The following is a 25,917-nucleotide window of genomic DNA, read 5'->3' as shown; positions in this document are numbered from 1 at the left end:
GCTGAGGCTGGGTCAGATTCAAGGACATGTCATTAGCCTATAATGCCAGCAGGTGAGCTTTCGTGGAAGCAAGGAAGAATTTGAAGTCTGAGCCCTGTGGCGGTAATCAGGCTCGTTTGGGGTCTCTTTTGGGTCTTTTCCGTATCCTTCTGGTTCTCTGCCACCCAAGGAGATAGTGAAGGAAATCAGCCTGGGAGAGAGCTTGGGGCTGGACCAGCTCTGCTGCAGGCATTAGAACAAAATTTTGTGGTGCCACCTTTCCTCACTGTCAGTCCTGGCTCAGTCTGGCTCCATTGTGGGAGTTGGTAGGAAACAGAGGACCCAGGCTGATATTGAGGTTTGAAGAAAATAGGGAAGGTCACTTGATCTGCTTTGGTTCTAGCCCCTAGGCCTTACTCTGCTTTGCAAAAGGGCCTTCTATATGGGGAAGTGGAACTCAACAGTGTCCAAAAACACTAGTAGCAATTTAAAAAAAAAAAAAGATTCTCAAGCTCTACCCTAAACCTACAGAATGAGAAAAAATGGAGGACAAGGGGCTAGCAGCATTCTACTGCTAAGTTCCCTGGGTGACTGTGATGTAGCTCATCCACAGGGCAGTGTTTGGAATCCCTGGCTCCTTACGGGACACCACATGCACTGGAGTTTGAGACAACAGCTTCATGGTTTGTTGAAGTATATGAGTTTGTTTGGCCTTATTCTCCGAGCATACGTTTCCTTCAGGAACTTCATGGATTGCGGTGACTGTAGTGGGACAGTATGAGTGTTAGAGATGCTAAGTTCTTCCTCTCTCTCTCTCTCCCCGCCGCCCCACCCCCGCGCACGCGCGCACACATACACACATACACACACACATACACGCTCCTCTTCCATCTCCCAACAGTGCCTACATTTGGGGAAACTTCAGCAAAATCTCAGTAAGTGTATGTTCAAGGGCCTGGAATTTGAAAGGCAAAATCCTTCATGGAGAAAACAAGGCTGGCAGCATTGAGAGAATCCTGATGAACAATATCTCCTATGTGAGCCACGAAGAGACTTCACTGGGGCTTAGGGCCAAAGCCTCATCATAACCCGGAGTGAGAAGAGCATGAATAAATATGTCCCCAAAGCCAAGAAAATTCCCTAGAATGACAAGTGGCAGATGACTCCTGTTCCTCCCAAACAAGAAAATTTCTCAAAGTACAATGACCCATATCTCACCAACACTGGCTAAATGTCTTATTGCCTCGTGGAATAAACCTAATACTTTAACCCAAACCCCATATTTATGAAAAATTTAAAGACTTCTTTCAGTGGCAAAAATAGGGAAAGTTCTCTATGTTGAAGAACTTGCTTATGGATTCCTATTTTAGTGTTCAGAAGAGAAATGTTTAGCAGCCCTCTGGCATGATTATATTTCTAATTCATTGGGCGGCAGTATTGATTCACCTTACCACAGGAGATAGACTGCCTTCTGTAGAATTCTAATCACCTTGAGCCAAAGGAGAAAAGTCACAAACAAAAACCTTCACCACTAACACTAAAATGCACACTTACAATATTTTTAGCACTGTTTCATCATGGGAGAAGGAAATAGATTACAACATCAGTGGAGAGATAGCACTTGGAGTAAAGGGCATTTGTAAAGGAAAAAAAATATCTTTCATAACCAACTTGAACAAATCCATCTTTCAAGGCAGGAGGTGGTGGACAGAATTCTGTTGGAACCAAAGACAAATGAAAACAATGTGGTTCAAGCAATCTGAAAGGAAAAGGAAACAAAACATAATTAATGTGATGGATTTCCACAGCGTAATAAACATATTGCACCACAGTGACTTCTTCATTTGCATCTGAAGGGACTCCGTTCATGTAAGTATGTTGATGTGATATTTTTGTCATTTTCAAAACCAATTATCTGATCACATCCTGTGACAGAAAACTCGAACATAAACTCAAGCTTCCAAAAGATAGCTACTAGATCAGTAGTATGAAAAACAGAAAGGAAAAGGAAAAAAATTAAAATCACTGGACAGCACTCCTACTTTGTATGATTTCTAGAGGTTACCCATCTCAGACCTACTTTTTCTCCTGCAGTTTGGTTCTAAAACTCCTTTAACACAGAATTAATTCTGTATTAAAATAAGGTACTTAGAGTTAGTGACCCTTTGAGAGAGTAATTACAAAATAATTACTTTTGATTGAACATTGCTATGTGCTAGGCACCTTAGCTTTACAAATGTTCATTAATTCAATTCACATTCACAGTAACCCTATGAGATACATGGAGAAAACAGGCTCAGAACGTTTGAGTAACTTGTCGAAGGTTATAAAGCAAAAAATATCAGGGCTGGATTCACATCTAGTCAGTTAGGCTCCTAAAATCATGCTCTTTCTACCTCTCACAAGGCAATCTCTAGAGGGAGCTCGCAACCAGAATAATGATAACAGTGACATCCACCATTAAACAATGGTTTTCCAACAGTGCCTCTGAGGTCAATACACCACCAGTATCATCTCCACTCCGGAGACACGAAATCTGAGGAAAGCATCACAAATAGCCTATGTGTTGCTCCTTTTCAGCTGAGTTCCTGATACTCTTGCTACACTCTGAAGAAACCCAGAAATGTGAAATATTGATTGTAATTTTCCTCTTTGTACTGAAGAGGAGGAGGAGATTTCCCCTCTTCTGAGCACCAAGAAGAGTGAAAATTCCTTCAATGCCTTCCTTAGGATGTTCCTTTCCCTCCAGCTTTCTGTCTAAAGGCAGGGGAAACACGCTCACTGGGCAGTGGCCTCCTCAGAGACCCTCATCTTCCTAGACACATGTGCCCTGAAGCCGGCCTTCTCCTCCTACCGTAATCTCATCTGCCTGCCAGCTTCCTCTGTCAAGAGATATTGGTTATTGTTGGATTAGGAGGCACCGAAGACCTAGGAATAAGGCACCCCTCCTCCCTAGGCTTCTACCAGAGACCCAAGTATCTCACATCTTTCTTCAACTCCTGTGACCTTCAAATTATCTTACTACAACTTTTTGCCAATCCCTCATCTGAAGAGACCAGTAAGGACAATGTAAAACAGTGGGCATAAGGAATTCTGACCCAGGGGTGTGATTCATAACTAAACACTTTTGAGATAGTTTTTCCAAGGTCCTGGCCAATGGGAAATTGGTATCAGACAACTGAGCTAATCAGTCAAGATCTTAGCCATCTTAAGCACCTGGCATTATGCTTAATCCTAAATAAATAGATGAATGGATGAATGAGAGGGAGTGGTATATCTGAAAAGCAATACAACTATTATTGAATGCTTACTATGTTTCATTCAATTCTGACACCACTCTGTTATCATTTTACCTACTATTATTATCCTGCTTTTAGAGGAGTGTCAAGTAACTTGCCCAAGGTCACACAGCAAGTAGGTGGCAGATCTGCTTGATGTCAAAGCTGCTGCTCGTAGCCACCCAGCCGGACTGTCTTCCAGTTATCGAGCCTTTTGTAACATCCGTGTCAGGAAAACTCGAGACACACTAGTGCAAGTTGGCCACACCATGCCTCCCTCCCCAGTGCTAAGGACAAAGCAGTCACTGATAAAAATCTCCATTTAACTTTTAAATCTTTTAATAGCAGCAATCATGTATTCCACGCTTACTGCAGAGGGCACTGTGTTCTATGCAATTGCCAGGAGGTCTGGTCTCCATTACCGAAAGTGCTTCAGCTCTTCATCTTCGCATTGCCTGCTTTCTGATGGTTCTCCAATACAAGACTTCCCACCCCCACTGGGAAGTGGGTTATTGCATTCTCGGCTCCTTGTTTTCTTCCCTTGAACACAGGGGCCCCAAGAGGACCAGCAACTCCAATCTCCATCAACCCCTCCTGTAAGAAAAGAGAGAGGATGTTCAGAAAGTACTTGGAGAGGAAGATTCCAGAGTTTGGGGCTAAGCTTCCTGCTCATGTGGTAACTGGGGGAGGGGACGATCTGGGGATTTATTATCTTTGTTCTGTTCACTGAGGTCTTCTACAAGGACCAGAATATCTCTGCACACTGACTAGGATTGTGCATTTAAGGATGCATTACCAAGTTTCTTGCAATAATATCTTAAATTTGTTTATAATTTTACAACTCTTTTAAAGCATGTACATTATATCATTCACTTACTTGTCACAAGAATGAATCCAGGTGGGCAGGAGGTCTGTTACCTTTCTTATTTGATAGGCGTGGAATCTAAAACAAAGTACTTAAATGCTATGCCCAATGCTGTAGTGGTTGCCAAGGTCTTATGACCGAGTCCTGGTTCTTTTCCTCAGCCCACAGTCTCTCAGTGAGGCAAATAAGTTCCATAATCTACGGGGTATTCCAGGCTGCCAACCTCAGGGCTGGCACCTTATAAAATGAGGAAATGGGTAAGTAGCAGAAATGCTTTTACCTCCTGTCAGCATCCTTCTCCAATCTACAGACATTTCCTTTACCCACTCTGGCCACCTTCCACCTCAGGGCTGATTCATGACTCACAGTTCTTCTAGTATTTTCCCCCATCACATTCCTTGGGGAAGGCAAGAGAGAACTTGTACCTCTTTTAAGAGCTTTGCTTTCCTGGTTAGAAACTGATCTCAGAAACCATTCCCCCAAAGCATTCTATTCTGTGACAAGATTTTCATGTATTGGGGTATATGGGGTAACTTCTGGTTCAAAATTGATTCAGCTTGAACTAAAGAAGCCTGACTTATGGCCTGTCAAACATACATTGTACATCTGTTTTAACCATTAAAGCAAAGAATACACTCTCTTAAGAATGTATACTTCCCCTCCTACGCCAGTATTGGTGATGTCCTGTTGGTAACGCCCATATTAGTCCCTTTCCTGACATCAGGTTCATGTTGACTTGCTAATTTGCAACTGAATACCTCTTTGAAACTCTGATGAATATGTATCCTGGGCATGTTTAATATATGTTCTTTGTTCTAAAAAGGTATAAACCTGTACTGAAAACCAGGCTTCTCTGGAATGCTTTCTTCCTTTGTGGAAACTGCCTTTCCAGGTTATAATCTTCACACTGGCTCAAGTAAAACTCACCTTATCTCTCTTATCTATAAACTGGTTACTGGTTATTTTGCATCGACACCTGATACTAGATGGGTGTGTTTACTGCTCCTTAGCTATTTCTACTGTGCAACTCACATCCCTACTTGTCCACCATCCCACACCCACTCCTCAGTATCACAAACACCAAAACTAAATTAATTTGTATAATGTCGTCCCATGATCTTCCTTATGCTTTCTTCCATAATTAGAAATTGAGTTAAAAAAGTAATCCCCAGAGTATATTAATAGGGGGTAATAATAGCTTGATATATTATGATTGCTACCCCAATCCTTACCAGCAGGGGGAGCTTCCATTTTATCAAATAACTGGAAATCCAAGCCAAAGAGGAATGAAATCACAATGGTGGTATTTCAATTTACCAGGACAAGCCACTTGAGGAGACATTTGGAGGCAAGGATGCCTTCCTGATGCTTGTCTATAAGCAACCCTGGTTTAGTCATGTATTATTCATTTTTCAAACATTTATTAAGTGACTTCTATGAACCAAGTCCTATGTCAGGCTCTGGGAATAAAGAAAGAAACCAAACAGTCCTGATATTAAGAAAGGAGCTATTTAGAGGAGAGAAACATATAAATAAATATAAAAACAACTGTACATAAATTGTCTCATACTTTGGGGCCGGCCCGGTGGCGCAGCAGTTAGGTGAGCGTGCTCTCCACTGAGGAGGCCCAGGGTTTGCAGATTCAGGTCCAGGGCGCACACAGATGCACCGCTTGTCAAGCGATACTGTGGCGGCATCCCATATAAAGTGGAGGAAGATGGGCATGGATGTCAGCCCAGGGCCAATCTTCCTCAGCAAAAAGAGGAGGATTGGCATTGGATGTTAGCTCAGGGATAATCTTCCTCACACACACACACAAAAAATTGTCTCATATTTTGCCTACTCACAAAGTCAACTTCATATAGCCCTGTAGTACAGTGCTTATAGCACCAAGCACACTGTTGAGCACACAGCAGAGGTTCAACAAATATTTGTGAATAATTGATTGATGGGACTAATACAAAATAGAAATTGAGATGTTTCAAAGGGCTTGCAATCAAAAAGATTAGGCAAACACCAGCTCCACAGACCCATCTTAAGACAAAACCTTCCTGAGATGACTATGGAAGGATGAAAGGTGTTTTAGTCATTAATCTATTTTAATGGAGAATGGGGAATGGAGGGCACCACCATGTCTATTCAGACAGGAAAGTGGAGACAGCAAAGGACCTTGACCCCGATAGCTATAATCCGGAAATGGAATAGGGCGAGAGACACTAAATTAAAATGCCCAGTGAGACTTCCACCTCTCCACACACAAAGAAGCACCATCTCATGGGCCAGAGGGAAAGGGTAATGCATCCAGCGTAACTAGAGAAAATTCAGCACACCGACCTGCTTGATCCCCTACGAGGACTCCTTTCTCACACGCCGCACCAAATGTGTATGGTTTGCAATGGCACTGACACTGGGTCCCCTCAACAGTGGCGATGCCACCATTTTGACAAGGCTGGCAATGGCAGGGGTCAAATTCATCCAGATATTCCTCAAGAGCCCGTTTCAGGTATAGCCTCTTCACGGAGGCACAGGGGACTTCCTTTACCAGCTCATACAAAGGTGTCAGCTATACAGATAAAGACATCACCGTCAGTAATTAGGATTTTAGGCAAGAATAGTTTCCTTTTGGCATTTAAGCTCAATCCCCACTAAAACAGAATCAAAAGTCACTCTTAAGTTAATTCCAATTATTTCTTGTTCAAATAAAAAGAGAAAGTAATTCTACCTACGGAAAATGAGGACCAGATAGGGAAGGAATATTTTTGTATCTGGTGTGCACGTGTAAAATTTTTAAAAACCACCAAGACATTCATTTTCTAGTTATTGAAAGATTATTTTGAAGATAATACATTTCCACCCCTGCAGAGGACCGAAGAAAAAAAAATGCACTTAAATTAGAGCAAAGAAGCAAGTGCAATTAAATTTAAGATTAAATTCCTGACTCTGAGAGACTTAACATGTCACTCCAGTGAAGATCATGACTCTTTCTCCCTGGAGACATGTAAAACAGGTAGACATTATTGTCCTGTGTGGATATGTCAGATGAAAAGCAACTTCGAGATCATGGATGTGTTGGCTAAGCTCTAACAATCTGCTCTCCCAGGAACAAAAATTCTCTGATTTGTAGCGTTTGTCAGTTTCTGTGGTGTAACTACTCGCACCATGGCCAATTTCAGGCTACCAACATGATGTCACAGAGCACGGAGGTGGGGACAGATATGCACCGTTGGCTCTCGAGAGTCAGTAGGAGCTGGCAGTGCTTATAGCACCAAGCACACACTGTGAGTGTGGAGATTAATTCAGAGCCGGTCACATTGCCCTCCATCTCTGCCCGGGCTCTTTCGAACCAGATGGCATAGGACGGTCATACACCTGTAAAATCTCTTCTTTCTCTGGCCCTTTCCTGTCCAGCTAATCAATTTGCACAGCTATGATAGTTACAATCCTGTGTGGAAAAGTGCGTAGTTGAGAATGAGAAAGAATATACGTTTTTCCATAATCGACAATTTAAGATTTCTAAAGATTTGTCTGGAATACTGGCAATGAAAATAGGCCATTTTGAGTAATAATGGATGGTACTTTAGGATAAGACTTCCCTGGAAAAACTCCCCTGCCACTCTCACCCTTATTTGGAGGCTAGTGGGTGCAGTATGGTGTTAGGAGGATACTGGAGGAGCTATTGTAATTTTTGAATTTATAAAACGTGTTGTAGTTTCTTAATCTCTGAAAGTCATTTCACCTGGGACATTGCTTGACTCCCATGGCAGGGAATAGATCATGGAATCAGTTCTGCTATGGCATTTGTTTTGAAAATGTGAATTTGTTCCATTGAGATTGTTTTATCAGGGAACAAGATGAGCATATCACAAATTTGTGTTTTCTTACATAAAATTTTGTCCACAAGAAATACCAGGTGAACAAAGAAAACTGGACACAACTGAAGCAAGCCACATAATAGTACACAAAATGCACACACACACACACACACACCCCTCAAACATCCATCTGGTTCACTGCCTGTGTAATAAACTACACCAACCCACATCCAGTGTTAGAACTGTCTGTGATTTCTGATTGCTCTCCTTCTACCGCTTCACAATAATTCAAAAGCTGGAACCCTTCCTTCACCCAGCAAGCTCCAGGTCTTCTTCTAGGGAAAGTGCCAACATTTATGGTAGCACGTACGCATTTCCTAACAATTTTATCATAAAACTGTGCTACTGGGGCCAGCCTGGTGGCACAGCGGTTAAGTGCTCGCCCTCCGCTACGTTGGCCCAGGGTTTGCAGGTTCAGATCCTGGGTGCACACTGATGTACTGCTTGTCAAGCCATGCTGTGGCAGCGTCCCATATAAAGTAGAGGAAGATGGGCATGGATGTTAGCTCAGGACCAATCTTCCTCAGCTAAAAGGGGAGGATTGGCATCGGATGTTAGCTCAGGGCTGATCTTCTTCACCAAAAAAAAACCAAAAAATCTGTGCTATTATTTTTATTGATGTCTATCTTTTTTGGTTGTTTTTAATGAGTGTCACAGATCAAGTTCCCTAACTCCCATTTTTCCCATAAGCCCTGTGGTCTTTATTGTGCAATTTTGCATAGCTCTCTGACTTTTAGGAAGGCATATGTTGCAATATAAAAGAATTGACTGTGTTGAAGTGACCTCAGCATCATGGCAGAGTGAGATTTCCCGTAAACTCTTCCCCCAATAAGATACAACAAAGGGAACAGTCACAGACCAACAACAGAATCCTAGACAGTGAAAAGCAAGATCGGAAAAATCCACACTGCCCCACGTCTGAGAGTGGAACATGCTGAGCCCCTGGAGGAAGTGAGGAGAGGTAAGGAGAACTCCTCTCCCTCCCCATCAGATCAAAGATCCCGGTCCCGAGCACTCTCAGAGAGGGGGGAGGGGTGGCCCTCTGCAGTGAAACCGTAGCTCTTCGGGCTCTCTCAGCCAGTGGGAAACTCCCACACAGAGGACTCAGAACTGCTACGGGGTACCATCAACATCTGAGCACCCCAGAGAGCGGATAACGAGGGGCAAACGAGAAGCCCCCCACGCCAGGGACCCAGTGGACGAAAGAGAGAACCCCCCCCCCACAAACCGGACCCTGCAGCTCAGCAGACCAGACCAGACCAAGCAACCCCCAGATCACAGTGAAAACCCACAGCAGAGCGCAGGGGGCTCAGATTACACAGCCCTTTACCCCCACACAGTGGTGGCGGGTGGAAATTGCAACCAGAGATTTCCAGGACAAGGAAAAACAAAGCCAGTACAGGAACCACAATGCAAAGACACATGAAATCACCAGACTAGAAGGAAAATGACAAGCACCCAGAAACAAACCCTGAAGACACAGAAATCCATAACCTAAATGACAGAGATTTCAAAATAGCTATGATAAAAACACTCAACGAAATATGAGACAACACAGACAAACAATTCAATGAGATTAGGAGTTTCTTCACAAAAGAGATTGAAATCATAAAGAAAAACCAATCAGTGCTGATGGAGATGAAGAAAACAACGGAGGAGATAAAGGAGAATCTAGAGTCTTTAAAGAACAGAGCTGACAATATGGAGGAAAGAATTAGCATTTTATTTATTTATTTATTTATTTATTTTGTGAGGAAGATCAGCCCTGAGCTAACATCCATGCTAATCCTCCTCTTTTTGCTGAGGAAGACCAGCTCTGAGCTAACATCTATTGCCAATCCTCCTCCTTCCCCCCCCCCCAAAGCCCCTGTAGATAGTTGTACATCATAGTTGCATGTCCTTCTAGTTGCTGCATGTGGGACGCGGTCTCAGCATGGCCAGAGAAGCGGTGCCTTGGTGCAAGCCCGGGATCCGAACCCGGGCCACCAGCAGCTGAGCACACACACTTAACTGCTAAGCCATGGGGCCGGCCCAGAATTAGCATTTTAGAGGATAGGAATACAGATATGCTCCAGATGGAAGAGGAGAGAGAACTAAGACTAAAAAGAAATGAAGAAAGTCTCTGAGAAATATCTGACTCTATTAGGAAATGTAACATAAGAATTATAGGTATTCCTGAGGGAGAAGAGAGAGAAAGAGGAACAGAGAGCCTATTCCAGGAAATAATAGCTGAGAATTTCCCAAATCTGGGGAAGGAGCAGGAAATACCAGTAAGCGAAGCCAACAGGTCACCTAAATATGTCAACAGGCAAAGGCCCACTCCACAACACCTAGTGGTAAGGCTAGCCAGAGTCAAGGACAAAGAAACAATATTAAGGGCAGCTAGACAAAAACAAAAAATAACATACAAAGAAACTCCCATCAGGCTCTCAGCAGATTTCTCAACAAAAACTTTACAGGCTAGGAGAGACTGGAATGATATATTCAAAATACTGAAAGACAAAAACTTTCAGCCAAGAATACTCTATCCAGCAAAAATATCCTTCAAATATGATGGAGAAATAGTAACTCTCCCAGATAAACAAAAGCTAAGGGAGTTCATGGCCACGAGACCCCCCACTACAAGAAATAATCAAGAAGGCCCTCAGGCCTGTAAACAAGAAGAGAAAGGGAATACAAAGCTTGAAGCAAGGAGAAAAATAGGTAGATAAACTCAGAAAAATGGTAGATCTTTACCAGAATAGGTTAGCAACCACTTAAATACCAAAATCAAAGATCAAAGGAAGGAATTCACCAAAAATAAATTTAACCTCATCACTGTAAACACACAGACACAAGACAAGATAGAATAAGGTATAACAAGAACGACTTAGAAGGGGAAGAGGCAAGTGATGGAATTGACAGTATAAGGAAATAGGAGGCCATCAGATAATGGACTATCTCATACACAAGATTTTTTTACACAAATCTCAAGGTAACCATTAAACAAATAATCAAAACAAAATCACACATGATAAACAAAGAGAAAACTAGAAGAGTCACAAGACAGAACAACCAAACTGAATTGGCAGTCCGAAACAAATGGGACAAGAAACAAAGGAAAGGCAAAAGAACCAGAAAATAAGTGACAAAACAGCAACATTAAGCCCTCATATATCAATAATTACCCTAAATGTAAATGGATTGAACTCTCCAATCAAAAGATACAGAGTGGCAGGATGGATTAAAAAGCAAGACCCAACAATATGCTGCCTCCAGGAAACACATCTCAGCTCTAAAGACAAGCACAGGCTCAGAGTGAAAGGATGGAAGACAATACTCCAAGCTAATGGCAAACAAAAGAAAACAGGTGTCGCCATACTCATATCAGACGAAGTAGACTTCAAGATAAAACAGGTTAAGAAAGACAAAGAAGGGAAATATATAATGATAAAAGGGACACTCCACCAAGAAGACATATCACTTTTAAATATATGTGCACTCAACATAGGAGCACCAATGTACATAAAGCAACTATTAACAAACCTAAAAGGAGACATTGACAACAACACAATAATAGTAGGGGATCTTAATACCCCACTTACATCAATGGATAGATCATCCAGACAAAAAGTCACTAAAGAAATAGTAAACTTAAATGAAAAACTGGACGAGATGGACCTAGTAGACATATATAGAACACTCCACCCAAAAACAGCTGACTACACATTCTTCTCAAGCACGCATGGGACATTCTCAAGGATAGACCATATATTTGTTGGGAAACAAAGCAAACCTCAATAAATTTAAGAAGATTGAAATCATAACAAGCATCTTTTCAGACCATAATGCTATGAAACTGGAAATGAACCATGAAAAAAAAACTGGGAAAGTGACAAAAATGTGGAGATTAAACAACATGCTACTGAACAACCAATGGATCATTGATGAAATTAAAGGAGAAATCAAAAACTATCTGGAAACAAACAAAAATGAAAATATGCCATACCAAACCATATGGGATGCAGCAAAAGTGGTCCTGAGAGGGAAACTCATAGCGATACAAGCCCACCTTAACAAACAAGAAAAAGCCCAAATAAGCAACCTTAAATTACACCTAACAGAACTGGAAAAAGAAGAACAAACAAAGCCCAAAGTCAGCAGAAGGAGAGAAATAATAAAAATCAGAGCAGAAATAAATGAAATTGAGACCAAAAAAAACAGTAGAAAGGATTAATGAAACAAAGAGTTGGTTCTTTGAGAAGATAAACAAAATCGACAAACTTTTAGCCAGGCTTACTAAGAAAAAAAGGGAAAAGGCTCAAGTAAATAAAATTAGAAATGAAAGAGGAGAAATTACAACAGATACTGCATTAATACAGAGGATTCTAAGAGAATACTATGAGAAATTATATGCCAACAAATTGGACAATCTAGAAGAAATGGATAAATTCTTAGACTCATACAACCTCCCAAAACTGAACCAAGAAGAAATGGAGAATCTGAATAGACCAATCACAAGTAAAGAGATTGAAATAATAATCAAAAACCTCCCAAAAAATAAAAGTCCAGGACCAGATGGCTTCTCCGGTGAATTTTACCAAACATTCACAGAAGATTTAATACCCATCCTTCTCAAACTATTCCAAAAAATAGAGGAAGATGGAACACTTTCTAAATCATTCTACGAGGCCAGCATCACCCTGATACCAAAGCCAGACAAAGACAATACAAAGAAAGAAAATTACAAGCCAATATCGCTGATGAACATAGATGCAAAAATCCTCAACAAAATATTGGCAAACCGAATACAGCAATACATTAAAAAGATCATACACCATGATCAAGTTGGATTTATACCAGCGACGCAGGGATGGTTCAACATCCGCAAATCAATCAACGTGATATAACACACGAACAAAACAAAGAATAAAAACCACATGGTCATCTCAATAGATGCAGAGAAGGCATTTGATAAGATACAACATCCATTTATGATAAAAACTCTCAACAAAATGGGAATAGAAGGAAAGTACCTCAACATAATAAAGGCGATATATGACAAACCCACAGCCAACATCATACTCAATAGGGAAAGACTGAAAGCCATTCCTCTGAGAACAGGAACGAGGCAGGGCTGCCCACTCTCAGCACTCCTGTTTAACATAGTACTGGAGGTTTTGGCCAGAGCAATTAGGCAAGAAAAAAGAATAAAAGGAATCCAAATAGGTAACAAAGAAGTGAAACTCTCACTATTTGCAGATGACATGATTTTATATATAGAAAACCCTAGAGAATCTGTTGGAAAACTATTAGAAATAATCAACAACTACAGCAAAGTTGCAGGGTACAAAATCAATCTACAAAAATCAGTTGCATTTCTGTATGCTAATAATGAACTAACAGAAAGAGAGCTCAAAAAGATAATACCATTTACAACTGCATCAAAAAGAATAAAATATCTAGGAATAAATCTTACCAAGGAGGTGAATGACCTATACAATGAGAACTACAAGACATTATTGAGGGAAATCCATGATGACATAAAGAAACGGAAAGATATCCCATGCACGTGGATTGGAAGAACAAACATAGTTAAAATGTCTATATTACCTAAAGCAATCTACAAATTCAATGCAATCCCAATCAGAATCCCAATGACATTCTTCACGGAAATAGAAAAAAGAATACTAAATTTATATGGGGCAACAAAAGACCCCGAATAGCTAAAGCAATCCTAAGAAAAAAGAACAAAGCAGGAGGCATCACAATCCCTGACTTCAAAACATACTACAAAGCAATAGTAATCAAAACAGCATGGTACTGGTACAAAAACAGACACACAGATCAATGGAACAGAATTGAAAGCCCAGAAATAAAACCACACATATATGGACAGCTAATTTTCAACAAAGGAGCTAAGAACATACAATGGAGAAAGGAAAGTCTCTTCAATAAATGGTGTTGGGAAAACTGGACAGCCACATGCAAAAGAATGAAAGTGGACCATCTGCTATCGCCATTCACAAAAATTAACTCAAAATGGATCAAAGACCTGAAGGTGAGACCTGAAACTATAAAACTCGTAGAAGAAAATATAGGCAACACACTATTTGACATTGGTCATAACGGAATCTTTTCGGATGACATGCCTACCCAGACTAGGGAAACTAAAGAAAAAAGAAACAAGTGGGACTTTATCAGATTAAAGAGCTTCTACAAGACAAACAAAACCAGAATCAAGATGAACAGACAACCCACCAGCTGGGAGAGAATATTTGCAAAACATACATCTGATAAGGGGTTGATCTCCATAATATATAAAGAACTCACACAACTGAACAACAAAAAAACAAACAACCAGATCAAAAAATGGGCAGAGAAAATGAACAGACACTTCTCCAAAGAAGATATACAGAAGGCCAATAGGCAAATGAAAAGATGTTCAACATCACTAATCATCAGGGAAATGCAAATCAAAACAACACTAAGATATCACCTCACGCCCGTTAGAATGGCTATAATCACCAGGACAAAAAACAAGAAATGTTGGAGAGGATGTGGAGAAACAGGAACCCTCATACACAGCTGGTGGGAATGCAAACTGGTGCAGCCTCTACGGAAAACAGTATGGAGATTCCTCAAAAAATTAAAAATAGAAATACCCTATGATCCAGCCATCCCACTACTGGGAATCTATCCAACAAACCTGAAATCAATAATCCAAAGAGGCTTATGCACCCCTATGTTCATTGCAGCATTATTCACCATAGTCAAGAAGTGGAAGCAACCTAAGTGTCCCTCAACTGACGATTGGATCAAGAAGATGTGGTATATATATACAATGGAATACTACTCAGCCATAAAAAAAGACAAAATCGTCCCATTTGCAACAACATGGATGGGCCTGGAGGGTATTATGTTAAGTGAAGTAAGCCAGAAGGAGAAAGACAAACACTGTATGATCTCACTCATATGTGGAATATAAACCAACACATGGACAGAGAAAACTGTATTGTGGTTACCAGGGGCAATGGGGGTGGGGGGTGGGCACAAGGGGTGAAGGGAGTCATATATGTGGTGATGGACAAACAAAAATGTACAACCCAAAATTTCACAATGTTAAAAACTATTAAAACATCAATAAAAAATTTAATTTAATTTAATTTAATTTAAAAAAGAATTGACTGTATCAATAAAAGATCTTAAAATTCTGCCAGCCAAATCAGTTCTATCTTAATTTACACGACTCCCAGAGCCTGCAATCCATGGCCACAGGAAGAAAGGTGATCTGACAGATGTAACAATAGACAAGCCTAAACGCCTTCCTCTTGCAAAAATCTATAACTTCTCTGAATTAGAGACCAAGAAAAAAAAAACATAATCAAATTTAAGTCAAAAGCTTAAGATGCAAATTTTGTCATTAATTTCTCTTGGGATTTACAAGACATTTAACCTTTACAACTGAAATCTGGACATACAAGATAACGAACCTTCTGTTTGCTTTTATTAGGTATGCATTTATTTTACTATACAAAACATAATTGGGATACTGAAAATGCTAATTATAGCCTTCTCTGTTTAACCACTTCGATTTAATTTAATTTTCCAAGTGCAAATAAACATGACTGCTTTCTGCTACTTTCAATAGAGCATCACATACCTTTTGTTTTATGACTTGAGGAAGATTAGTCACAGAACCTGCCCAGGAAGAATATCGCTTTTTGTTTCCAGCAGGATTGTCCAGTTCCAGGAAACTAAGGCCAGACACGAAGCCTGAACCTCCCCCTCTGACAAATGGGTTTCCTCGCAACACATTGCCCTGAGTTCCTACACAAGGAGAAATCAAATGAAACAAGTCAGGATACACAAACAAAACGAAAATGAGAACATAAAAGTGAAAAGTCTATCAAGTATTAAAACACAACCCATCCAACTGTATGACATTCTGGAAAAGGTAAAACTATGGAGACAGCAAAAAGTTCAGTGGTTGCCAGGGGTGGGCGATGGGAGGGATGACTAGGTGGAGCATAGAGGATTTTTAGGTCAGTGAAATTTCTCTCTATATCTACGATACTATAATGGTGGATACATGTCATTATACATTTGTCCAAATCTATAGAATGTACAACACCAAGAGTGAACCCTCAGGTCAACTACGGACTTTGGGCAATAATAATGGATCCATGTAGGTTCATCGATTGTAACAAATGTACCACTGTGGCACGGGATGCTAATAGTGCAGGAGGCTGTTCCAGTGTGGGGACAGGGGGTATATAGGAACTCTATACTTTCTGCTCAATTGTGCTGTGAACATAAAACTGCTCTAAAAAGTAATATCTGTTGAAAGGAAAAAGAAAAGAAAACCACAATCATTACCTGACAGTAGATGGTATTAGGGAATTATTGTTCACTGTTATTGTTAGTGTTCCTAGTGCACTAAAAGTATCACGTTCTACAGGACTGTCTTGCTTCTTAGAAGATACACGCAGGGCTGGCCCCGTGGCTTAGCGGTTAAGTGCGCGCGCTCCGCTACTGGCGGCCCGGGTTCGGATCCCAGGCGCGCACCGACACACTGCTTCTCCGGCCATGCTGAGGCCGCGTCCCACATACAGCAACTAGAAGGGTGTGCAACTATGACGTACAACTATCTACTGGTGCTTTGGGGAGAAAAAGGGAAAAAAAAAAAGGAGGAAGATCGGCAATAGATGTTAGCTCAGAGCTGGTCTTCCTCAGGAAAAAGAGGAGGATTAGCATGGATGTTAGCTCAGGGCTGATCTTCCTCACAAAAAAAAAAAAGAAGATACATGTATATATTTAGGGATGAAGCATCATGATGTCTGAAAGTTACTTCCAAATGGTTCAGCAAATATTAAAAATACTTTAAATATATAATAATTGTATATTGCTAAATAGTCCATATTATAAATATTACATATACATAGCAAAATGTCAAAATAATTGTTATGTATAGAAGCTGGGTGTGTGGGTGTTTATTACTATGTTTTTTCAACTTTTGTGTATGTTTGAAAATTTTCATGATAAAATATTGAGGGAAAAACAGTTCATTGCATCTGGAATACTTATAATAAGCAAAAAAACTATTAATTAACAAGCATTCATTAACACATGAAAAGTGCTCTAAAAACTTGCAATACTAATTGAATGATTTTTTCCATTTATGTGACTCATAATTCCAGAAATATTTTTATCTCCATTTCTAATTGATTTTTACACTTATCATGACTAGAAATTCCTAACTTGTAGATCAGATTGAGGTGATCTTTTTTTCCTGTCTTATAATTGTCTAAATTTTGCCATTTCATAAAATTTTGCAAATTCAAAAAGTATACTTTTACCATCAGAAATTATGAAAGCCTGGTATTTTTAATAAATTGACTGAGTGCTTCCTCATCTTCATTGTTACTTATGTTTTTTTAATTTAGATATAATTGACATATAACATTATACTAGTTTCAGGTGTACAACACAATGATTTGATATTTGTATATATTGAGAAATGATCACCACAGTAAGTCTAGTTAACAGCCATCACCACACATAGTTACAAAATTTCTTTTTCTGGTGATGAAAGCTTTTAAGATCTACTGTCTTAGCAACTTTCAAATATATAAACAATATTATTAACTATAGTCCTCATGAATTACATGCCCATGTCTTGTTTATTTTACAGCTGGCAATTAGCTGTATTTTTAATATGCAAGTAGTCACCCTTTTAATGCAGTGTATCACAAAGTTCAGTCCCTGAACTACTTGAATCAGAATCAGGTAGTGACTGCAGATTTCTGGGCCCCAACCAAGACCTACAAGAGAATAGCCTAGAGAATAAGCCTTGGATTCAGCATTTTAACAGGCTTCCCCAGGTAATCCTTGCGCATGCTGAAGTTTAAGAATTACTGCCTTAATTGGCACACCTATTTAAGAAGATTCTAAGAAATCAGTTTTTGTATCTATTTTTTAGCCTGTAGCCTCCCTCTCCACACGCCAGTGAGCTCTCTGCTTCCACTAGCCCTTTACCCCTGGACAATCAGACTGGTGCGACAGTGAAGAGCCGAGATTGTGAAGCCAGATTTCGTGCATTCGAAGCTCATGTTTGATGCTTACGAACTGTGACCTTGGGCAATCTTTCTGTCCCTCAGTGTCCCTGTCTTTAAATGGCAATATGGATAATACCTAACTTTTACGTAGGAGGAGTATATTGGTTAATTTTTGTAAATCACTTAAAATTGTGCTGGGCACATAGTAAGTGCTATGTGTTGGTTAAATACAAAATAAATAAAACTGGTGAGCAGCTTCCAATCGCCAGCCCCACTGATAACTAATGTCAGTATCTTTCCAAATCTCCCACTTTCACTTCTATTTCCAGATCACCATTTTTCCATCTTGTTCAAAAGCTTGTCCTCCTCCTTTGTCATGTGTTTTCCACGAAAACAGGCACTTTCTCTGGCACATTCACTGTTGTATCCCCAGTGCCCAGAACAATTCCTGGCGCATACTATGGGCTCCATAAATAGTTGATGAATAAAGTAAGTCAATGAGTAAACAAACCTGGTTTTACTATCTATCTCCCTCCTTCTTGAAGTCACCTGCCAATATCCCAAGAATCCCCACTTCCTCGATGAGAACACTGGCACCTGGGTTGGTCTTCATCTTCGCCCCAGTGCCTGCCATCGCCCCAGGAGAACTTAAGCTCTAATACTGCTCAGCCCATGGCAGTCACATAATGCACTGCAGTCTCACTTCCGTCCCTACCACGCTAAGAATCTTCATTTTAAGGCAACTAAGTCTTGATCACCAAATCCAATGAAGGCTCTTCAGTCCTTCTCTAACCTCTCTTTAGCATTTCTCTCTGTTGACCTCTCCTTCTCCTTTGCTTTCCATGTTTCTGATCTTTTCTGGTTCTTCCCCTGTCAGATTATTCCTTAGCAGTCCCTCTTCTTTCTCTACAACTTTACCTTTGTAATCTTTCATTTAATTACTCTCTGTATTAAATCCTTTAATGGCACCCCTCGTCATCAGGATGAAATCCAAACACCTTAATATGGCATCTCAGACACAATCTAAATCAGCTTGCCCTTGCAGTTCTTTCTTCAATCACTCAAAGACTAGCACACCACCTTCCCCACCCTCTCCACCACCACCACCACCACCACCACCACCACTACCAGCACGCATCAAAAGCTAACTGCACTGAGCATCCATGTCACAGAGTGGAACTGAACCTTCTCCTGACGTCATTTTTGTAGGCTTTTTTGCCAACCGTCATCATAGGGGAGAAAGGGGGTGTACACTGAGGACATATTTACAGTACACGGGAGATACCCAGTGAACTTTCCACTCTGCGTGATGCCTCACTGCCATGACATATGAAAGAGAGATCAGAGGCAAAAATAACCAAATATATGAAAAACATAAAGTACCTGCTAAAATTTCAAAGGCCTTTGGACACCAGGAACTAACCACAAGAGAGAAGGATGGAGGTTAAGCTTGTAACGCAAATTGCCCCCTTCTCATTTACCTGCAGCTGATTTTAAGGCCTCTTTCAGCCCCTGGCATTTGAGCTTTGATGATGTGAAAAAGGGATTGGTAGTGGAGGCAGCACATTTCATCTCATCTGCTGAACTAAGACCTGGGGGAAAACATTTAAAAGGTGCTTAATTCCCACATTTGTTGAAGACCTCCTTTGAGATGCAGCCAGGTGTGCGAATGGGGATGAGAGGTTGTGTCCTACAATTGTGGCCATCTAATCAAGGCTGATGTGATATGTACATTTTCAAGTGCTCTAGAAGGGTCAAGGGTCAGAAAAAAGGATATTTGATCTTTGTTTTTAAACGAAATAATAGATACATAGATAATAGATTCTAACGAAAGTCAGGCAATTCTAGCAGCAATATAGCATAAGGATGACTCTGGAGCCAGTTAGACCTCCTTACAATCTATATCCACTTGGATAAGTCTTATCATAGCACTGAGTCTCCATTTCTCAGGCTGTGGAATAGGAATTATCGTGATCCTCTCACTGGGTAGTAGTGAGGATCATTGCTAACATATGTAACACACCTGTTGTGAGGAAGGTATCCAATAAATTTAAGCTATTGTTACAAATATTAGGTAGTAAGCCAACTTGTGATATCCAGAGCAGATTTTTTTAAAGGAATGTGAGAGGTAGAGGACAGAGGTAAATAAAATACTTCTTTAAAACATTTTGCCTTCTGCAATATCAGTAAATTCCTCATTAGTTTTCGTCTAGGGATATTATTTAATCTGAAAAATGGGAAAGGTTAAAAAGTATTCTAAAAATCCAGTCAACACCCTCTGGAGATAGCCAGTAATGATAAAGGCTTAACTCATTTTTCAGGGTACTATCCAAAAGAGTAGGCTGGCTTTTCTTAAAGCCTGTAAGATTTTGAATAGAGTAGAATGGATTCTTGCTATTTTGCATTCTTTTGCAATTTAATCTCTGTTTGTCGTATTTTAAAGCTCTAAAGTTTAAGTTGACTACATGTATTTCCCCGTTCAAGTCCCTGCAATGCTTTTATATAACATTTTTTAAAATACTGTACCACTTTGTTTCATTTTTTCTGAGTCCACATAAAATAGAATTTTGTATTCTCCTCCTAAGGACCCAGACTGCAGATAATGTGTCCCATACTGGTCGATTAATCTTCGGTAGGCGCTGTAGTCATACAGAGAAGGAAGATAGGAGAGCTCCTTCCAGAATGGCTCAGCGAGTTGTAAAAATTCCGGATTGTTATTGATAAACTGAGCCACCTCAACAGTGTTCTGAATAACCAATAACTGATAACTCTACGGGAAGAAGAAAGAGGAAAAGGAGTTTTAGGTTGAAAATAAAAAGGCAATGGAAATGTCTCCGTCTACTGCCACCTCCAATCCACCCAGACTGTATGAATTTTTATTTTTGATGCATGATGAAGTCTCTTTTGGACCCATCCACTTGAAGCAATCTAAGGAATTTTTGGAATCCCAAATAGGAACAATATCTGAGTGATGTCATGGTAATTTCTTTTATACATGACCTTTAAAACCCCAAGACCAAGTCGTTTTGCCCTCCTCAACTAGAAAAAGAGAATCAACTTCATTAACTTCATTAAATAATCTCACAGATAAGTATAGAAAATAATGTGTGCCTGGAGTCCACATCTTGATGGTGACTTATTAGTTAGGGTGACCATATAATTTACCTCCCACACCAGGGTATTTACAGGTTAAGCCACTTTATAATGGGGTCTTTTAAACATTTCCTAAGCATCCTTTAATAATGTTCAAGACAGATCTCATACCAAGTCCTCACTTATGTGAACAATATAATATGGAAATGATAAATGTTTTCACAGCTCGTGTTTCCATAGTCACCTTCTTAATCATAAAATAAATAAAATCACTATTCCTTTACACCTCCCTTGTGTTATTTATTAATCAAGTTACTGACTTTAAGAATGAGACACGGGGCGCCGGTGGTGCAAGTGGTTTAGTGCACGCGCTCTGCTGCGGCGGCCCGGGGTTCGCCGGTTCAGATCCCGGGCGAGCACCGATGCACTGCTTGGCAGGCCATGCTGTGGCGGCGTCGCATATAAAGTGGAGGAAGATGGGCACAGATGTTAGCCCAGGGCCAGTCTTCCTCAGCAAAAAGAGGAGGATTGGCAGATGTTAGCTCAGGGCTGATCTTCCTCACAAAAAAAAAAAAAAAAAGAATGAGACAAAAGGGGCCGGCCTGGTGGCGCAAGCAGTTAAGTGCGCATGCTCCGCTGCAGCGGCCCGGTGTTCATGGGTTCGGATCCCAGGCGCGCACAAACGCACCGCTTGGCAAGCCGTGCTGTGGCGGTGTCCCATATAAAGTACAGGAAGATGGGCATGGATGTTAGTTAGCCCAGGGCCGGTCTTCCTCAGCAAAAAGAGAAGGATTGGCAGATGTTAGCTCAGGGCCGATCTTCCTCACAAAAAAAAAAAAAAAAAGAATGAGATTAAAATATGCAGATTATGAATAATAATCAGCCTGAAAAATTCTTCAGCAATAAGTATATATCAAATAGTAAAACTCGTCTCAACTGTTCAGGTTGCCCAAGATGAGAGTTTTAGTATCTGAAAACAACAAAATATCTAAAAACAAGCCTTATAACTTCCTCAGATGAAAATTTTGGTATCTCAAAAGTAATAAAGTGTTTTAAAATCTTTTAGTTTCATGCACCTTCTAAAAAAGACTCTACTGTTAGTGTTCAGGAAGCACATATTAATTGGATTTTTTAAATTGTATATAGCACTTTAGTAGCATCAGTAATCATGAATTAGAAAGTTAGGACAGTTTTAAATAGAAGATTTGAAAGTAATAAGTTTTTATTTAAGATTTTCAAATAAGAACAAATACTTTAATGAGAAAATAAGAAGTATAAATAATTATCAAAGAGAACAAATAAGACGAGATCATACTTTTAAAAGAAACATATTGTGTTCTCCTTTTGAAGAAGATACTATTGCCCTAATTAAAAAATGAAAGCTGATCCTTTTGGTAAATACACTTTTGTTAATGTTAGAAGTACTCAAACCAGTAACATAAGAAAAAGTTAACCAATATTTCATACTAACCTTTTCCTTATGGATTTCATTGGTATTTGAAGTATAACTGTGCGAAGAAGATGATGAAGATCTAAAAAAGGAGCGCTTCCGACTAGATGATGTATGTTCTGTCGAGGTATCTTTTACATAAGACCAGCTACTGTTATAAAATTCATAATTAAAATCATTATCTATTTTCACCTATAAAGAAAATGAAAAAGTTTGCTGTGACCAAGTTAAGGCCTACGATATAACCAAGAATCTTTTTTCATGGATTCTTTTACATGGATACTTTCTTCATACAGTCTTCTCCAAAAGACAAAGCTCTTCATTGACACAAAACAACTGTCACTGTCATTAAGACCAGGCCTGTATGAGTATAAGGAATAAAGTTCATTCTATAATTACTTTCTGTTAACCAGGAGACATGGTATCAATAACAGCAATCCCAAGTGCTTCACAAAATACATTTGTGTAGAAACATCTTTTATTTTCCTTTAATGTCTACATTTAGCCCAGAAGTGAGCAAATTAACAAAGCTACACTAACAGAGAACTACAAAGCATTTGGCTCTTGATTTTTCTTCCAACAGAAGGGAGAGAGATGCTATAAACCAATGTTAGCACAATAAACCAAAAAAAAAAAAAGAAGGGAGAGAGATGCAAATAGGCGATATGAAGCAGTTAGATCTTTTGGACTTTGTTTTGGAATGTTCTTTGTGATCCAGTAGTGGATTTAACTTTCTAATTCTGTTTGACTTGAACAAATGGTAAAATTGGAATTTTTTTGCCTCTACTGGGTGGTAGAGGAAAAGGCCATCCCAAAAGAATTTTGAAACAGACAACAGGGTAGCCACATGCGGTGAAGTTGCAGCTCCAGCATTCATGGAGGAGACAATCACTTATATATCCTTTATGTTCTCCTAGATCAAGTGTCAAAATGAAATGCCCACAGGGGTCTGGCAAGTAGTATAAATGTTGGAAGCATCTAGTGGAAGGCAAGGTGATGAAGGAGTGAGCGCACACTCTGTCGAAGGGACAGCGGACACTCGAAGCCATCAGACAGTCACCATATGTAACTATAGGTTCTAGCATTGACAGATTGTCTGATTTTTCAAGGAAAGAGATAAATCTGAATCTTTATGTAAAAATCTCTAGATTTTTTTAAATCGTAAGCAACTAATTTGCTAAAAATTTCAATCACCATGAGAATAAAACAAAATATGGGAGATGACTCCCTCCCACAGTGTCTGCCCTATATAAATACTCAAATGAGTAATTCTCCCTTCACAAGCATTTCTGCTTTTATTATATGTCCATACACATCTGCGTTTGAGATCAAAGCATAAAGAAGCACAGGAAAAATTTAAATGATGAATATGATACACCTTAAAAACAAAACTAAAAGGAGAGAAAATGACAGAATCTTATGTAGCCATCTTAAAGGATGTTTATGAAGACAAAATATTCATGTTAAATGAGAAAGCACGTATAAATGTAATAATCCTGTTAGCTACAATCATGCAAATACATGCCCAGTCAAAAAAAGACTAGAAAGAAATTCAGCAAAATGCCAAAAATTATTGTTACTTTTATCACTACCCATGTTGAAAATTAGGCATGCATGCTAAAAATATGCCAGAAGATAAGAAAAGATGGATTTATTTATACTTTTTATCAGAGCATTATTTTCATTGTATTATGAAATTGGCTTGTTTAAAAGTCAAATGCAAACATTCAGCTCAAGCTGAAATGGAGAATATATGTATTATTATTGACTACAAAGAGGCCATTATTAAAAGTGCTATTAGAGATTTCTACAATCATTAGATAGTGTCTCAGTCCTATTTGGTTTTGGATAGACAGAATTTAGTTTTTTATTTCTCTTGAGAAAGAAAGTTATCTACCTTCCTTTTAATGAAGGGGAAAAAAAGTCTATTTTCCCTCATCTTCAGATCTACAATTCAAATACTTGATTCATCATTTATGCAAATAAGCCTCTTAGCTGCTTTAGTTCAGCATCTCCTCAATCCCCTCTACTCTACACATAGCTGCAAGAATCATCTTTTTCAAGGTAATGTGATCTTCTTAAATTTTTCTTAATTAATACCTTCTTTCTTCCAGCTTAGACTCTGAATTCCTCCAGACTGATCCTTCCTCTGAAATCACAAATTCAAACATCTTACATTCTGACATCTCTTACTCTTTTGACTCTCATTCTGTTATTGCCATATCAATTATTCAACTTTGTAGAGACTAGCTCTTCAACTTATTTTCCCATTTCTTTCCCTATCAGCACCTTCAACTTTTCACTCCCTTCCTGTTGCAGTTAGGCTTCATGGTTCATGACTTCAACCATTCTCTCTCTTAACTTCCTTGCCTAGCTATGTCCTGCCATCATATCTGCCAGACAAAATCCCAACCCTGGTTCAATGCTTGCAGCCAAACTGCTTTAGCACTACTGTAGAAAAGTCACATAACCATAGGTTGGTACCACCATAAGACCATTCTTGCTTTCCAACTGCAGTGGAACCCTCAATATATTCTACCAATCCTGTATTTCTCTAGTCAATTCTCTCTCTCTCCCATTCTCTACAGTATCTATTTCAAAAGTTCTGCACCTACATCAATCCCCCAATCTTACAACCACGTCCTTCACTCTCAGAAGATGACAACCTCTTTCTTTACAAACATTCCCCCTCTTACACTTCTGGCTAACAAATCTACAAACTTATTGACATTTCTTCTCTTCCTTTCCTCTACAAGTGTCCCTCCTCCTGTCTAAGGCTAATTTCTCTGTCTCTTCTCTGTATTGCATTCCCTCCCACCTCTTCAAAGGACTTATTAGCTTGATTGATTACTCCCTCTCCTTCAGCTTCAATTTTCTTTCTCTATTGGCTCATTCCTATCAACACTTATACATATTCTAACCCCACCAAATTATAGTCTACTGCAAGGCCTCTAGACTCACACTTCTGGGGTCCAGATCCCATGTTTGTCATCTACTACCTCTATGATCGTGGGTAAGTTATTCAGCATTTCCTTGTCTCAGTTTCTTCATCTGTAAAAATAGAGATGACAGTACCCATCTTCTTGGGTTATTATAAAGAAAAAAACAATCCATGTAAAGCACTTGAAATGTTCATATATAAACCTTTATCATATAAAAGGTTTTAATATATGTGAACTATTTTTGTCATCATTCAAATTATTCCTGATTGACAAGGTAGATTTAGAAATCTCAGATATCTAGACTGGTACAAACCGAGGGAGCAGAGGATCAGATCATTAAGCATTAGTTAAAATTGCCTTTAGAATATGTTTTTGTTATTTATTTGATACACATATAGGAT

The 25,917-nt window shown here is 39.4% G+C and overlaps 1 protein-coding gene across 1 annotated transcript in view; it reads right to left on the bottom strand.

Annotated features, from left to right (window-relative positions):
• The window catches only part of C7 (complement C7), a 52,837-nt gene that overhangs the window by 13,762 nt on the left and 13,158 nt on the right, over positions 1 to 25,917 (bottom strand). The window contains exons 7-13 of the mRNA XM_087443016.1: positions 22,596 to 22,766; positions 20,558 to 20,801; positions 19,513 to 19,623; positions 15,637 to 15,803; positions 6,457 to 6,685; positions 3,680 to 3,851; positions 1,651 to 1,738 (exon numbers count right to left, since the gene is read on the bottom strand). Coding sequence (XP_087299142.1) covers positions 1,651 to 1,738; positions 3,680 to 3,851; positions 6,457 to 6,685; positions 15,637 to 15,803; positions 19,513 to 19,623; positions 20,558 to 20,801; positions 22,596 to 22,766 — 1,182 coding nt within the window. The remainder of the gene's footprint in view (positions 1 to 1,650; positions 1,739 to 3,679; positions 3,852 to 6,456; positions 6,686 to 15,636; positions 15,804 to 19,512; positions 19,624 to 20,557; positions 20,802 to 22,595; positions 22,767 to 25,917) is intronic.

Source organism: Ceratotherium simum, chromosome 18 (assembly GCF_057802395.1).
Source record: "Ceratotherium simum simum isolate JZ-2026a chromosome 18, ASM5780239v1, whole genome shotgun sequence".
Taxonomy (NCBI): domain Eukaryota; kingdom Metazoa; phylum Chordata; class Mammalia; order Perissodactyla; family Rhinocerotidae; genus Ceratotherium; species Ceratotherium simum.
The sequence above is the reverse complement of the archived record's forward strand: the minus strand, read 5'-3'. Positions and strand labels throughout refer to the sequence as shown.